The sequence below is a fragment of the Symphodus melops genome (assembly GCF_947650265.1).
Source record: "Symphodus melops genome assembly, chromosome: 15".
Classification (NCBI taxonomy): Eukaryota; Metazoa; Chordata; class Actinopteri; order Labriformes; family Labridae; genus Symphodus; species Symphodus melops.
In genome coordinates this window covers 8,569,126-8,583,443 of record NC_136705.1, presented here as the reverse complement: position 1 = coordinate 8,583,443, position 14,318 = coordinate 8,569,126, and the positions used below count along the sequence as shown (strand labels likewise).

Here is a 14,318-nt window from a genome sequence, read left to right as displayed (position 1 = left end):
GATGATGATCTCAGAAAATGCAGAGATCATTGTATTGTGTGAACAGGAGCTTGAATAAAGCACAGATACATTACATACTGTAGCCTTGAAAAGGGTAATATTTCAGTGATAGAATCAGAAAGAAACACTTAAACAAGACAACCACGCATGCGAAGGCATACACAGTTTCCCAACGGCTGCACAGTACAACCAAAGATGACTGTGTAGGGAACAGGTTGAGGAGAGAGTTTAAGAAACAAGCTCAAGCTGAGGTAGAGGAGGCATGTTGAAGGAAAAGTGAGTATCAAAAAGATAAATCACATCAACAACAAAAGCACAACACCTCCAGTAACACACTGAACATCACAAATTGATGATACATAACAGTAAAAGATGAAAATATAAAAAGGGTTAAAGGTGCCATCGGATGGATGTGTAGGTTTAAGCCTCAGGGCCACAGAGGAAGAGATGCTCAGAGATTTGACCCTGAAGATGATTGACAGCTCCCTGTAGGTGTTCCCACAGTGACTCAGAAGTTGTCACTATGCTTTTTTTGGCATTTCCTCCCTGTTAAACAATGCTGAGTAAAAACAGTGGCTTGTTTGCAAATTTGGAAAATGACTCCAAGTCCAAATAAATTGAATCAGTTGAGATCCAGGTGAACGCTCTGGTTTAATCACCAATATTTGACTTTGATAATTCTTTGCATGCTATACATTTTACATAACTTCCTCCCACTTATCACGAACAGTGTGTGCATATACTTCAGACTCATTTAAATAAAAGGCTCCTCGAAACATCACTTATGTAAAATGTGTCCTTGTGCAGGCTCCAAATGGTTCAGTCAATTAATTTAAGTGTGAAAATGATTTCAACCCTGCAACTCCAAACAAAAGCAAAGTCAGTGAAAAGTAGTCTTGAATGGTTAAACCTCTCCGACTCATTTTGAGTCACTTTGCTTTACCGCTCAGCAGTGAGTGTGGAATAATGGTTCCCGTCAAGCAGAGACTAAGATTGAATTTTCCTTGGCTAAACACAAAAGAAAATCGAGAGCAAGCGATTCTCATTTGTTGGCATTTTTGTCTAATGGACTGAACCCTTTCATGGAGTGTAAATGGCCATAATGCAAATATGTGGGTCGTGAAGGTTTGAAAGGATCAAATAGTTATGTTAAATTCACTCTCACCTCTCAGACTCCCTCTCAGCTTGCGTTTTGAATCTGACTGTTTGACCAAAGGCCTGGAAATATGTGAAAATTCAAAATGTAAAGATTCATAAAATTGTATTGTCAAAACTTGATGTACAAAAAATGTGAAAAAAGAAAATAAGAGGGTTTTTTAACTTTTCACCTTGATTTAAAATGGACTGTTCTCAAAAGATGATTCATTTGTTTGATAATAGGGTTAACACTGAATCTGTAAAGCTGCTATTCCCTATAAGAGCTGTAAATGTGTGTCACAATACTGTGTGAAAAGGGAAGTTTGAAGTCGGCAAAAATAAAAGATAAATGTAAAGTGTATTAAGAATATCATGAGGTCGAGCAATAAACCTTGAGGCACACCCTGTGAGATTAATCATGCCGAAGAAAGCTAATATTCTATGGAGGCTGACATTTTCCTGATTGATGGCTCAACAAAAGACCTTATTCATTCTATTTGTTAGTTTATCTTTTGTTTAGTACCCTCTGTTTTTTTTATCACAAGTGTCAGCTCAGGGGTGAGTTACAATTATGTATTCAGCACACTGCAGATGAAAAATAGTGATGGTTGAAATGATGCAAAGAATTGTGCAGTTAACACAAGCTCTGTGGAGCTGTCGTAAATATTTGTTCTCAATTTTAAATTATTAAAATAATAAAACAGGTTTTTAGCTGATTCAAGAGGGACAACTGAGATGAAAGAGGACAGATAAATATACTCTGAGGACACGCTGAAGATATTTACTGTCGGACGAGTTCTTTCTCTCAGAAGCATATCTCATACTTAAGCTGCTATGTCCTTTATTTCTTCATTATTGTCTTTTACTGTCTCCTGTTTGGTGCAAGTCAGGCACAAAACAGGATCTGTTTGCTGAAAACAAATACAACTACATTTTGAAAAGTAACAATGAAAATCAACAACTAGCTACAGTACAGGGCTAGTTTTCATCGGTAGTTCCAAACAACCATAGATGACAAATAATGTGTCACAAAACTGAACCATCAACTAAATCTGTGCAGTGAATATTATACAGTAACTTGATCTTATACTTGAACTTGATTTGTGTTTCCCTGGAGGTAGAGGTACTTGAAATAAGTTCTAAGTAGCCTTCTCTCCTCCCAACGCCTGTTTTAAGGACAAAATGTCATTATGTAGGTTCAGAGCAGACCAGATAAAAAGATTTTCTCCAAGGTCAGAGAACAAGATACTTTGTTTCTATAGCAACTGCTGCATGCAAAAACGAAATTCGAGAGAGAAACAAGAAGTGATATAATGATCAAACAGGTTGTTGAAAGACAACATTCAACAATGGTAGTCAGTAATGACATTTTTAACACCTGACTGTTGAACATTTAACACATTTTTAACATTTCCGGAAACAAAATGTGTTGCTGGGTGCTTTAATATTATGAGCAGAGTGCAAAAGCCCTACACAGCAGATATAACTATATATATATATATATATATATATATATATATATATATATATATATAATATTATATATATAATATTCATTTTTATGGGGGATTAGTTTTTCCAATATGTTCTCTCACTTACCAAGAAAGTCATTGGTTAGTAGGAAATAAGATTCCATTTGTTTCAAAGTATGACTGCTTTTTGGTTCTGATGGTAATAAATGCTAGAGGTGTTTTCACTGCACAAAAACAAGCGATGATCCCACAGGATCTGTACCTGCACCTGGAAAGAATTGTGTAAACAACAAATGATTGTGTAACAAAGAGCAAAAGAAAGCCAAAGGGAGAGAAACAGACTCTCCTTCACCATCACATCATTGTGTGACTTATTCATGCTGAAATTAATCATGGCTCAAAAAGTGGACAATGCAATGCCATCATTTAGTTTCCCTCCACTTCTTCAGAGCCTCCATCTGTCAAAATATCAATTTATTTCCTGCTCTCTAAAGAGCGCTGGGCACTAATTGGAAATAGCATGTAGCGTAGTCTCTGTTCTGCACACTTGGAGAGCGAAGCTATCAGTCAGGCTGAGATGTGAACATGATGCAATCACTCCCTCATGCCCATCTGCGGAATAAATCATTTTTTATCTGTCTGAGGGAAGAGAATGAAGAACTTTATTATGCCTGTTTGTGTGTATGCAGTGTTTGTGTAGACGCATAAACACAAACATTATCTGTATTAAAAAAAAAAGGTTCACAGGGGGAGAAAAAGAGTTTTCTTGGGAGCAGAAATTAACTTCTATTAATATATAACATACTGATATTCATTGACAGAAATAAACATATCTTGTAATCATGATTATTTTTAAAAACAAGGCTACTTTGCAATACAAGTATCTTTACTTTTCTTACAAATTTTTTATAGATTCAATCGAATGGACTTGCGTCTAGCATCAAATAGTGTATGGGTCAGTAAATCAACAAAGGCAGTACCTTAAATTTTGCTTTAAAAAAGTTTGCGCTGAGGTCACAAGTTAAGTTTAGCCAACGTATATTCATAATAACAAAGATACTGCATTAGGATGCATATCTGTTCATCTTTATTCTGTAGTTACACAGATGTTACATCTGAAAAAGAGGATTTCTGTTGAGCAGGCTACACCTTTGGTAGAAGTTCATGTAAACAATGTTGTCTATTTTTTCTCTGGCTGGAAGTTTTAATACTGTTGTTGCTGCACAAAGAAGGCATATTGTAAATATTCATGTCGGGACAGGTGAATGTCTATTTAAGCATTATCTTACAATTTAATTTGGATGCTAAAAACTGATTTTCTGTTTTCACAGCGATTAATTTGGTGTTTAATAACTGATTACAACAGGGTATTTGTGTGTGTGCCACATAAAAAGGCAAAGCACTGTAACTGATAGAATATCATGAGGTCAAGCACACAGCCCTGTGGAGCACCACATGTAATTAGTCATGTTAAAGAAATCCAGTCAGCCCTGAAGGCTGACATTTTCCATATTGATGGATTGATTGTGGATTCGTCTAACATAGTCTCATAGACGTCAGCCTCTAACTGTCGATCAAAGTTCCATAATTACGCGTGTTGATGACTGAGGTGCAGCTAGAAAATGCATTCATTATTTATCAAAGGACAAGAAAGGACCCTGAAGGGTTCAGTTAATCTTTAAATCTAATTTAGGATACTGTTACATTTAAAATATTGATTTTAAACAAAGCAGAAGTGCTTGGTCAAAGCTGCCCTCAAAGAGAAAGATGATATACATTGCTGGCAGTTCTTACATTTCTTTTTTATTCAGGGAGAAACAATACTTTCTGCAAGCATTTTATGTCCTTTCTGATGGTAAGAAACATATTCATTTAACCAGTCCCAAGGTGAAGAATAAAGCACACGCAGGCTGCTATCAATGTAGATTTTTTGCAACCAGTTGATTTCCTGAAAAAAATGTATGCATAGTACTGTTGTCGAATGATTGTAGTCGATAATTTGAGTTGAGTGTGTGTCTCAGTGGAGATCAGCTAATCTGTCTTCCATAGTGAGGCTCACTCCAGAGGTGGAAGTCAGCAGCAGGAAACACGCACACACGCACACAAATATCCAGTACCTCCTCATGACCACATGTGCATCCACAGGGAAGGGAAGTAGGGCGACATGCTACAGACTCCCTGCCACCCACACCTGCTTCTGCCTCAGGCTGTAGACCAACAGCAGCACACAAACACACATAGATTTTTCTCTCACACTCACATACACACAGTGGGGAGTATCTGCTTTCATATAAAATGCCAGATTGATTTGCTCAGTGTTTTCATCTATAGATTTTTCTATGGTGTGTGACTTATACAAAGAGATGATTGCTAATTTCAAGGACATCATTTGACTGGGCTTCAGGCATATGTCAGGTTTCATGAGCACAAACAACAGAGATACAGATACAGAAGACTTAACAACACTGGACTGGAACGCATTGACCCACAATATTTTAAGATATATGACATAGAATGTTATAATGCATAATAAATCTACACAAATACTGTATATCAGTGTTGTAGGATCTCCTCTATTATTTTACATTCAGAATCTGTCAATTGAACTTTTGAATGCAGACTTGTATTTAAGTATTCTCACACTGAACTTGTGTTTCAATAACAGATGTAAAACACTCTTGAGTTGCTTTAAGTCAAACCGTTATGTTAGATAAAATATTCATAGTTTAAAGGAAAAGGACAATGACATTCAAAACGATTACCAGACTTATTACAAGTACATCTGAGTAAGGAGGAGTAAAGCTTCCTTCTTTTTTAGCCTCCTTTTGGCAATCCTTTGTGATGGGGAAACAATATCACAACAATATCTCCTTGTTTTGGGAAGTTTGCAGCATGTGTGGACTCAGATATGACATCTCCAGTGGTATCTGCAGGCAAACCTAATGATTCAAAGGCCATCAGTTCCCACAGAAGACATTTAGCATATGACACGTAGTGGGCCCTTCCATCTAAAGCGGTTTACCGCTGCAACTGTGCATACATCTTGGGTATGAGTGACCCCGGTGGGAACTGAAGCTCATATCCTGACAGTGCTGGTGCTGATATATGCTGTACCCACCAAGCTACACAGAAAATGAAATCCCTAACCTTGGCAGCTTTAGTGCTCGGCTCTACTCATTGAGCTCCATGGGAAATTGAGTTTCTAACCCTGATAGTGGCAGCACTTAGAGTATAGCTCTACCCATAGGGCTGCAAGTATTGCACCATTTTAGAGGATAGATCACAACTTTCATTTTCTGTTGGATTTGTAGAAGTCAGTGGGGTCACTAGACAACAATATATACAAACTTGAGCAGACAATTGCAGAGTTACAAAAAAGAATGTTAAATAATCAAGGTTAAATGTGTTTTTTGAACACTAATATGTGTTCATACACTGCCTACAAAAAAGTCAATTCTCACAGGCAGTTTGGGGATTTTTCCTTCATGACATCACAAAGGGCAGTAACCCCTCCCCTGGGTGTCTGACCCTCCTACAGCGAGGTGTTTGTTCTCTTCTCTGAGTCCACATTTTTACCTTCACGAATATGGCATGGTGCAAGACAGAAGAGCCACCCAAGCCCCTTGAGAGGGGCATGGTCAAACACAGCTCATTTGCATTTAAAGCTATAAGGACAGAAACAGTCTGTTCTGAGCAGGGCTGATCGAGTTGAAAAGGAGTGTAAAATGAGATCTTGAGGGGAAGCTATGGGCATTTAGATTGAAGGGTATCTGGACACATTTTGACAGGCTAATTATATTATTTATTAAAAAAAATAGAGAAAGAAAACACCTTTTTTAAATTCTTTGTGACCCAAGGTTTTCAAGAATTTTACATACAATAGGTACTCTCCACTCTCTTTCCAAGTGTTACACAAACTGGAAAGTTGACAAATTATTTTCAAAACCTCAAAGTAGGTCGTGAGTAGGTTCAAAAGCATCGATGTGAGAGTATCATTTATCTGGTTCATCTCCTCTTGTCCTGCATCACAGGTATTTTTGAAGAGAGAAATCAAGAAGGCGGTGGAGAAAGGTCTCTGGGTCATTGGAAAAGTGAAAAATGATCCGCTTACATCCTTGCTAACATTCCCTGAAAAAGATTGGGGGCAGATTGGACAGAGCTTTTGGCATTAGAAGAGACCAGCTCACCCACTCTAAGATATAAGGCAGGGCCACTCAGGAGATAAAGTCACTGTCAGTGTAGTGAAAGCCAGCAGTGACACCTCAGACAGCACTTCAGCACTTCCTCTAGATTACCTTGAAGTCAGGGAGATGGATTTCAACAGTCAGAGCTCAGAATAGTCATGATGGCAATGAGCAGATTTTAAACTACATTTCTTTAAGGCATTAATTTAATTATTTGTGTTTAATTCGGGAAAGCCAGATGATCATTTTAAGGCCCTAAAAATCTGTTTGGAATTAACTTCACTACTTCATTAATGCTAAGTCACAAATCAAATCTAACAGTATAATTAGAGTGGACACAAAAGGTAAACATTCGAACAAATATTAGACTGAAGCACATTGTAACTTGAAAACATTTACCAATATTGGACAGTCATATTCTGTAATTGACATGTTCATGCTGTTCAGAAAGAAGATTCACAGGTCAGTGTGTGGATTTGGTTTGCTCTGAAAGGTCTCCTCTAAAAGGATAAGCCTGTGCTGAGGGGTCTCGGAGTAATTAGCAATATCAGCATAACTCACCTGTATCAATTGCATTGTGGGTATTTTAGATACAATCGACATGGTAGAAATGGTGTGTAATAAAAAAAAAAGAATAATTCATTTTTAAAGTTTTGTTAATCGATGGAATGGAGACAGCAATGTTTGGGTTCCAGATGCTTTACAAAACACTGAAAGGTGTTATGCATTGAGAAAAAAAAAAGTCTGTACCAACAAAGTGTTCTTTGTGAGTGTGTGAGAGCTCTCTTATATGTCTCTCTTTTCAGCTTCCAACTCAAGTTTCAGTGTGATGAGAGTGTGATTAGTGAGTGTGGTGAATAGGTTAACAAATGTTCTTCTCTAACCTCGCTGTCAGACTTTGAAATACATTGTGGGATTTTTTTTGCATTACATTTTAAGACGAAAATGTCTAATCCAAAAGAATTACATATCTGTTTACGTTTCATGTTTATTGCCAAAAAAACCCAATGTTGAGTTAAATTGCTGTATCTCTTTGTTGAACAAATAAAATATATGTATATATATTAGCCTGCTATCATGAACAAACTATCTTAAACTGCTGTCGTGTTAACATTCAAAAGATGCTCAGTCCTTATTTGTTCAAAGTGATGAATACTCTTTCAAATCTTGCAGACTAATTAACTTCTCTTTTAATGAGAGAGAGGCTGTTAAAATGAGGTCATGGTTCAGTCTAGAGTTCAGGAATACATCTTCATCATTACTCAGAGTCTCCACAAATACAGTAAAGCAAGTGTGTTTCCATGTGTGTGTCTTTCTTGTATCATTATGAGCATGTGTCTCCTGACTCCATGTGACAGTGGCTAAATTACAGATACAGCAGCTTCTATGAAAGAACAACAAGTCAGTTATGATCTGGCTATTCACTGTGACACAATGCTTACGCAAACTATTGTTAATAATAACTCGATTTTCTCTCTCTCTCTCTTTCTCTCCCCCCTGCTGCCTGGAACGACAGATCACTTGGGCATCGAGTTTATGGGTAAGAAAGCTTTTTCTTGTCTTGCATTTGCATGGGTCTATAAACATTAGACTTTCATATGAGATCAATGCCATGTTGTGTGATTACTTCCTTACAGTACATGGAGTGTTTATGACACGCGCAAAATGGCACACAGATGCTCCCTAATCACATATGGCATCGTCCTATCATCCGCCACAGAAACAACAAAGACAAATGGTGTCAATGCGAATAGACATTCTTATACTCTCACCCATCAACCTTTCTCTGTGCACATGCCGCACTGCGTTCCTCTGAATGATTAACCCCTGCCTTTATCACTCTCTGCTCTCTCTACACATATGTATTTACTTAATCTCCGTCCTTATGATGTCTCCTTTTTTTCGTGCTCTTTTTTTCTCTCTCGCAATCGCTTATGAAATGTCCCCTCAGAATAGCAATGTGCTGCAGTCGCCTTGGAAACAGTGAGAACAGAGATGCAGGCAAGAGTACAGTGAGGGAGTTTTTATGATGTTGGCACTGTTAACAAATGCTCCCCTCATTAGGACGCGTGTGCGTATGTGTGCACATGCATGGCGCATGTTCTAAAGAGTGTGTTCGTGATGCCCCGTAGTTCTCACCGATGTGAGTTAGAGAGAGATTCTCCCAGTGATTGTGTGATCTATATTCTTGTGTTTGCTCGCGAGTGGAGTCTTTGCAGGGTGGTTGCCAGCGGCTCGTCACTGCCGGGCCTCCCCTCTCTTGCTCGCTCTCTTGTCTCCGCTTTTTGGTTCTTCTTTAACAGACTCTGCGTCAGGTATCACAGCTGAGAGGCTCTGGTTAAAACCATGTGTGCTTGACTTTAACATGAACCCCCCCCCCCCTCACATCTCTCTTGGTTGGCTTAACTTGGGATTTTCTAAAACAGACTGATTGAAAAGTAATGCATCATCTGGGAAATTGGCCTCACCCAAGTATGACATGGCTGCTTCTACACTCAAGTAAAATTTCACAGGAGCAAGCAGCATCATGCTTTTTTTCTCACTGCACGACGCCTGCATTTTCAGTCAAATGAACAAAACTGTCTTCTTTTTTTTTTTTTTAAAGAAACTTGCTGAGACTATGCAAACTTGGCAGTGACAGATGATCTGTTCCACAGAGCTATCTCACAGGTTTTTCCATTTTTATTCAGTGAGAGGTTTTATGCCTCTGCGAAAATGTTCAGGCTGCCACATTTTTTATTTTTTTTTTGCCTTGCTAAGGTCTCTGCTTCTGCCAGTATCTTCCCTAGTAATAGTGTTAAGAAGCACAGGGATAGATAAGCACCTCACACACTCAACACCAGGTTGTAAAAGTTTGTGCCTTTTAAGAACTAAGTCTGCTCAATGAGCCCGCTGGGAAAACCAATCACTCTATGTTCTATGCTGCAGCAGTTAACTGTATAAGACCTTGAAAATTATGTGGTATCTTTTTCTCAAAGTTACTGATTCCTGGTCAGAGGGCCATGTGGCAAATAGGAGACACATACCGTATTAATCTGTTCCTATATGTAGCTATAGCCAGCTCTATGAGGCTAAGCTGACCAATCATGTTTCTAAGTCAGTCAGACAATGCTATTTTTTATAAACCTTAGCAATTATGTTGAAGGAATTTGTTACTCATAGGAAATGATTAAATATTAAGTGTCAACGCAGAAAACTGTGGTGAAAAGCCTATTGTTTTGTTGATTAATATTATAGAGGTGGTTTTTTTGCCATTTCAATTACTTACCATACAATTTAGTGTATATGATACATTTACACTTCCTATTTTTTCACCTGAAAAGATGGCTCCGTCCTATATACCAGTGCAAACAAAATACCAGTTGATAATGCTGAGACATGTGCTATCATAACCGCTACCACAGCCCGACGCCAACGTGAAAAATAGCCCATGTTTATCTTGTTTTTCAAGTAGAACCTTGCTTTTTAAGAAAACAGTAGCATACTGTTAAGTTAATAAAAAACTGCGGAGTCCTGGTTTGATTCAAAAGACTCCTCAGTCAAACACAAGGATTGTAAACGCCACATGCTGCAACAGATGTTACAAGTCAGAGCAACACAGCAGCACAGAAACTGCACGATGTGGACTTTGCTGAGCACAATAGAATAATTGCTGTGACTGCATGTGTCTAATCTACTACTGCGAATCGTATTCTGGATGTCATGATACATTTATAATTCAGTTAAGATCCCTGTGACAGTAGAGATCAGAATCACGTTGAAGGGTTTAAAATAGAAAAGAAAACGTCTTGAGGTTGAGGTCTATTCACCCAGGGTACATCCCACCCAAGACGTAATGAAACACAGAATATATTCAGATATCAAAGATCGATCCTTATCTTATACATTTAGGATTTTTATATTGCTTGGCAAAAAAAAGGATACTTTCTTTCCTCTATGGAGTCAGTCACTCATGTGCATCAATATTTCCATTCCATCAGAGATCACTGAGCTCTGACTGGAAGCTCTTCCAGCGGGTTGTAAATCAATGTTGGAGCAAAGTGTAACAGGCAGCTATTTTTTGGGTTTGGATGGATTTTAAGTCGTGTTGATTTTCAGTTTTCTTCTCGGGGGTTTCAAGTGTTTGACCTGGAGGGACACAAAGAAGATCAAAGATGAATGGAGCCTGTTGGAGACATTTGAGTTTCGAGCTATCTTGACTATCTTGATAGTGAAAATCATGTCATGCATCTTTCTTTTACATGTAGAGATGCATGAGACAGGAAAAACGTAATTTTCACTGTGCTCAACTTTGACAACTTAGTGACTGAAACTCACCATTGCTCAAATGTATCCAGTGCAACTCAACGATAAATAGAAAAAGAAATCCATCCATCAGCAGTCTGTGCGACATATAAAAAGTCTAACACTCAGGGCGGTGAGGCAGCCATGCTGGAGAATCCCGTCCTGCCTCACCCACCCGCGTCCTCTGATCTCCTCGTACTTGTTATGTCATTCCTCTCGTTTGACTGGTCCTGTCAATGTCAGCTGCTTTTGGCACAAGCAAGTAGATATGATGTCAAGAGCTGTGCTGGTAACATACACCACATCAGAAGTTCAGCCCAAGTCCAGTCCAAGCATTTAAAAATGTCATTGGTCTTTAATATTCCACTGAGGTCATATAAGCCTCTTGCTTGTGAGTGATTAATAGTTACATGCTAATGGAAAAAAACAAATATAGCCACATGAAGTTTACCATTTTAAATTAATATTTGACAGTTGATTAACGGTGGTGATACAGTATTGTGCAAGCGTTATGTAAGACTAAAGGAAAACAGCTACAGCCCTCCATGAGCTGCACTGCATATATCACTATGATAAGTTTGATCTAAAACCATCTATGTGCTTGAGCAGTGAACAATGTGTCCATTGCATTGGAACCCCATAGAAGAGGGAATGACTTCTTTGGGTAATGGTCGGACCCTCAGGCAAAAGGGGGATATGGAGTTGCAGCTTGTTAAAGTATTTTATATGTTGATTGTAAAAGGGAACAAAGGGTTGGGGGGAACAAAACTTAATGATCTTTGTTTTTTTCTTTACCTATAAGTAACCGTGGGTGAAAACACCCCTTCAGTTGGCCACAATGAGGTCTATGTTGACTATGTAGAGGACAGATTTTTTTAACACATGTTGGAAGACATGCTAATGGCCAGTTTGTTCGGCATACATAATATGATTCAGTCAATGAAAACAAGTCGCAAAGTAAGCCTGGATATCGTGACAGTTATTAAAGGGATTGGGTTCAGCTTTAGTGTGGAGGCGTAAGTAAGCTGAGAGGTGCACTCCTGAAGGACATTTGAAACGTCAAACACTGCTTTCTGGTTTTCTTATAAGGGATTGATTTTTTTTTTTTTTTTACTGAAAGAAACTGATTCAAAATCTTTTTAATGTAGTTCATCCACATTCAAATGAGCAAGATAGGAATGTGTTTACTGCTTCATTCACTTTAACTGTATGGTCCCTCTCCCCTCCCAGTGGAAAATCGACCATAGAAACTCACTACAATTAGCTCTCTTTCAGAATGAGTAAAGGCTTTCCACACAGTAGCTAACTCAACGAACAAAATTACAGTTTTCTCGCCTGATAAAAAAGGGGGAGGGGGGGTTGCAATTTGTGTTGTTGTTGTTGTTTGTCAAAAAAAATTACATATCACTTTAGCTCTGAGTTGATCTCCCGTGGAGCATGACTTTTTTTAATTTTTTTTTTAAACGCCATTATTTCCACACTAATCCTAACTTTAGCGTATACGCTCTCTTGTTTTCCTCTGATCCTGTGATTGTTATTCATGGCAGTAAAGAATTGTTGTCTTGATTGAAAGCTATAGACTATAGTCTATTATAGTTCCTGCAAAGGAACGCCTCTTACAGCCTGTTGGAACAAGTCTATCACACCTTTTAGTGTCAATACCTGCATTGGAGACGCCAGGAACTGCATATGAATGATGAATTTGTCAAGAAAGCATTATTAATAACAGCATTATGTGTGTCCGTTACATAACTGCCTACTTGAAAATGATTACTGAATGGTTGTTGAATTGCAAATGTAATTAGCAGCTCTGAAGCTTGTGTAAATTGATGATACTTCATTTATTCTACTTTTTTTTTTCTTGTGGTTTAATTTCAAGCAGCCATGAGCTGTTTTCAGGTTGATGATATTCAACCTGTCTTTTGGCTATAAATACACAAGAGCTTGAAACTTTAGAGATCTGGAATATATTTTACTGTTACAAAGGCTTCATATGAGTATGTGACACTGCTGCAGCAGTCAGCTAAAATTGACCTTTACCATCATTTCTGCAAACTGTGCCACTGTGTCAACCTTGAACTGATTCCAACGTGCTGCCACTAAACATTAAATTTTAGTGTCCTCAAACTAGAGGCCACAGTCGAATTCTTAATTGTACAAATGCCACACAATTTAATAAACCTTCACCTAATATCTGCAACAGACCCTGACAGTGTCAGTGTCTGCCAGCAATGTGACCGCGTCCTTATGTCAAAAACATGAGATAAAAGCCTGCAATGACTCAAAAAGCTGGCACTGTTTGTCAATTAGAAAAGAACCAGATATCAAACAGGACAATAGTGCCTATATAGATCATGAAAAAAATGTTTGCGAAACAATTTGATAGGACAATTGTATTTTTCCAATATATTTTTGCCTTTTTATGTCTTTATGTAATATGTATACTTATATCATGCAGTGATAAAGATTCAACAAAATGATGCTTCATAAGGGCACTTACTTGAAAAATGTGTCTCCTTTGAGAACACCTGGATGTGTTTATATTCCCAAACATGAGCTTGTATAATTCTGTAGACTCTCTAACATTGAGAATGATTTAAAGCATTTGTTTAAAACACTCATTAACTGTATTCATGTTGTGAAATCTTTTTCAGATTTTGTTTTTCTATTAATGGAAGCACAAAAACTATTTGGTTAAAGCAAACATTAAGGATTCTTGATTTTCAATTTTGGAAACCAAGCATTTGAGTTCTGTATGAAAGTCCTGCGTCTGAACTATCTGTCACGTGCCAGTCTTGGCTTCTCCTCAGCAGCTCCCGGACCTTCATATGCTTTTGTACTTTTCATGCTTAGATGAGACAAAACGTGATACTGCGATGGCATCATCTTGAAGATATGTGGCTCTTTGCCACCCCCTTCAAACCAAGTACTGTAGATTAAATCTAGAGACAATCATGTGTCACAGGCTCATTGTCCTATACCTGTTCAAGTAGACAGCTTCCATTTACCCCCACCTAGTTCAGCAGCAGGCAGAAATCAGACAAATCAGAAAAAGAGACATTGAAAATTTGGGCTAATAAAACCAAATAATTGTACATAATGTTTCCTCACTTCAAATGTTGTTGAAATGACCCTTTAACACAAGTTGATAAATGGATGCTTCTTTGTGATAAAGACAGATAACTTTACCATCTTGTTATAAGTGACAAATGGATTACAGGTATTGATAGATATGCCAAAG

The 14,318-nt window shown here is 37.9% G+C and overlaps 1 protein-coding gene across 1 annotated transcript in view; it reads left to right on the top strand.

Moving 5' to 3' along the window:
* nrg3a (neuregulin 3a) overlaps positions 1–14,318 on the top strand; it is a 333,642-nt gene that overhangs the window by 291,029 nt on the left and 28,295 nt on the right. The window contains exon 4 of the mRNA XM_079362694.1: positions 8,310–8,333. Within this exon, the coding sequence (XP_079218820.1) occupies positions 8,310–8,333 (24 nt within the window). The remainder of the gene's footprint in view (positions 1–8,309; positions 8,334–14,318) is intronic.